The sequence below is a fragment of the Mizuhopecten yessoensis genome, unplaced genomic scaffold (assembly GCF_002113885.1).
Source record: "Mizuhopecten yessoensis strain PY_sf001 unplaced genomic scaffold, ASM211388v2 scaffold8745, whole genome shotgun sequence".
NCBI lineage: Eukaryota > Metazoa > Mollusca > Bivalvia > Pectinida > Pectinidae > Mizuhopecten > Mizuhopecten yessoensis.
The window spans coordinates 793,310-796,111 of NW_018407700.1; the positions used below are offsets into that span (position 1 = coordinate 793,310).

General features: G+C 37.7%; 1 protein-coding gene across 1 annotated transcript; it reads left to right on the forward strand.

Moving 5' to 3' along the window:
• Positions 1 to 1,434, forward strand: LOC110456471. The gene is made up of 2 exons (XM_021507249.1): positions 1 to 79; positions 249 to 1,434. The coding sequence occupies exon 2, from the start codon at positions 440 to 442 to the stop codon at positions 1,151 to 1,153; it is 714 nt and encodes a 237-aa protein (XP_021362924.1). The 5' UTR covers positions 1 to 79; positions 249 to 439; the 3' UTR covers positions 1,154 to 1,434.
• The last annotated feature ends 1,368 nt before the right edge of the window (positions 1,435 to 2,802 follow it).

The window sequence follows — 2,802 nt, forward strand, 5'->3', positions numbered from 1 at the left end:
GATACTCATACTGTTGATCCTATCACTCACACAGCTAAGGCACAGAGCGGGACATTCATGAACTTCGAGCTAAAACCTGGTAAGACAGACTAACCTGGTGATACAATATTTTATTTAGAGTTCATTTGATCATTTATGTCTATCTATTTATTAAACTCTCTATTTGGATTTATGTAATTACTGATCTATATTCATACCTACAATTGTCCATTACGTAGACCTAAAAGGTATTTCTTTTGTCATTGTAGGCTTCATGTATCCATAATAAAGACACCAAGAAACCCTTAAAAAGCGTTGTTCATATGAATTGAACTAAGGAGCTCACATAGATATTGTTGAACAATTCTAAGTAAAAACAAACTGTACATATCGCACTTTGTACCCGGAAGTGTACTTGTGGTCTGAGGCCGTCTGACGCCACCCTCTTGAGAAGAGAAGCATGGATTTTACAAAGCATCCATTCGGACTTCCTGCCTCAAATCCAAAGGCAAATATAGTTAACACTATTCTTAAAGAGAACTATTTGTGTCAAAAAGAGAACCGTATATCCAATGCATGTGGTATTGTCAGTATAGTGCTTAAACTGTGTTTTGATGCCGTGGATGTCCCCGTATCAATTAAATACGGTATACTTAAGTTTATAAACAAAATGCGACTGCCTCACGTGTGGCTCGACTTCCAAGGACACATCCTTGACAACACATTCATGGTATACCAGGATGAGGACACTTTCATCAAGATAAAGACTATGGGTGTGTGCGAATATGAAGAAGGTACAGGTAACACCGAACATCTGTTTTTGGGAGACCAGGACAATCGGAGACTCGGCATACCAGACCATAACAAAAATGAATTCCAAGTCTTATTAAAGCGACCAGAGTCAACCATGACAATTGCCGTTCGAAACATGCCACATATTGGGGCATATTACCACAGAATGAGAGAAATCATGGACAGACAGTTTAAAGTGTCGATAAAGAACTTTTTTGATAGAAGTGCCGATACAAAATGCTGGGCATGTGACGGGGAGAAACCGACCGAGGAGTTAAAGAAATGTTCTGTTTGTAAGGTTGCCTGTTACTGTGATAAAACATGTCAGAAAAAGGACTGGAAAGAACACAAACATGTGTGTTGGAAGCCCGAGTCTGCGTAGTCTTATTATAAATCACACTTAAGTCATAGCCCATTTATTAAATCGGGAACAGATAGGATTGGTAATATGTATTGATGCAGACTTTTATGCTGATATTGTCGCCAACTATAAAGCTGAAAGTCTCCTACTAATCCTTCGTCACTATACTGATACAAAGTAAAAGCTTGCTCATTTTCTGAGCACTTTTGATGTATGCATGACAAACAGTGTAACTTTTATTAAAAGTGTTGTTGTTGATGATTTTTTCTTTAATATGTCGGGTATCGCTGCCCATTTATATTTTTCACTAGTTCTACTTGATTGAAATAAAGTAAATTGCAAAGATCAAAGACGGATTTGGTTATATTTAACAAGTTTCATAATGCATTGGATGGTATTGAGTGGACAGACGCATTTCAAAGATTAATTATTGATGAATATGCTTTTTCATTCCCCATATGCGTTTTTAAAGTTTTATAAAGTTTTTAAGACCGTAAAACCAAATTGTACAAAGACTCATTTTTGAACCCTTCTTTACAGTTATGGAATATACATTAGCTACCATACATACTTGAAAATCCGTCTGTTAAAACGAATGAAATATAGCCATTAGAATATCACCTACACTTAGAGGTAATTCCATTATTTAGTTGTGGATCGGTCAAACGTGATTACCACGTCTTGTTAATATGTATTAATTGCTCCAGAACAAGACGAAATAATTAATTTAACATTTATCATTTCCAGTTAAGTTTTCCCCAGTTCCGAAGAAATGTGATTTGGCTGTATTATATGTTGAAGAGAAACTTATGAAAGCTTTAAGCTATTTTTTTCTATCCCTAAGAAATTTATGTATGTTATTTCTGTGTTCTGAATACATTTAAACTTAACTTTAGCCATTAAGTTTAATGAATGTTTTATCAGAATTCAGTCATCCAAACTGACATCAACAACACATTTTTTATTAATGGTTGTTCCAAATGATAGACCGAAACTCGTTCTTAGTCAACACAATTAAAGAAGGTTTTTGTGGAAGATAAGTTTTTTCCAATCATGAACGGCTGGAAGAGTTATCCTGATACATTCATGGTGTGGAATGAACGGCTGGAAGAGTTATCCTGATACATTCATGGTGTGGGGTGAACGGCTGGAAGAGTTATCCTGATACATTCATGGTGTGGGGTGAACGGCTGGAAGAGTTATCCTGATACATTCATGGTGTGGGGTGAACGGCTGGAAGAGTTATCCTGATACATTCATGGTGTGGGGTGAACGGCTGGTAGAGTTATCCTGATACCTGATACATTCATGGTGTGGGGTGAACGGTTGGTAGAGTTATCCTGATACATTCATGGTGTGGAATGAACGGCTGGAAGAGTTATCCTGATACATTCATGGTGTGGGGTGAACGGTTGGTAGAGTTATCCTGATACATTCATGGTGTGAAATGAACGGCTGGAAGAGTTATCCTGATACATTCATGGTGTAAAATGAACGGCTGGAAGAGTTATCCTGATACATACATGGTGTGGGAAGAACGGCTGGAAGAGTTATCCAGATACATTCATGGTGTGGGGTGAACGGCTGGTAGAGTTATCCTGATACATTCATGGTGTGGGGTGAACGGCTGGTAGAGTTATCCTGATACATTCATGGTGTGGGGTGAACGG

Coding starts and splice junctions, on each gene's coding strand:
- LOC110456471 (XM_021507249.1), top strand. CDS start 440: ATGGATTTTACAAAGCATCCATTCGGACTTCCTGCCTCAAATCCAAAG.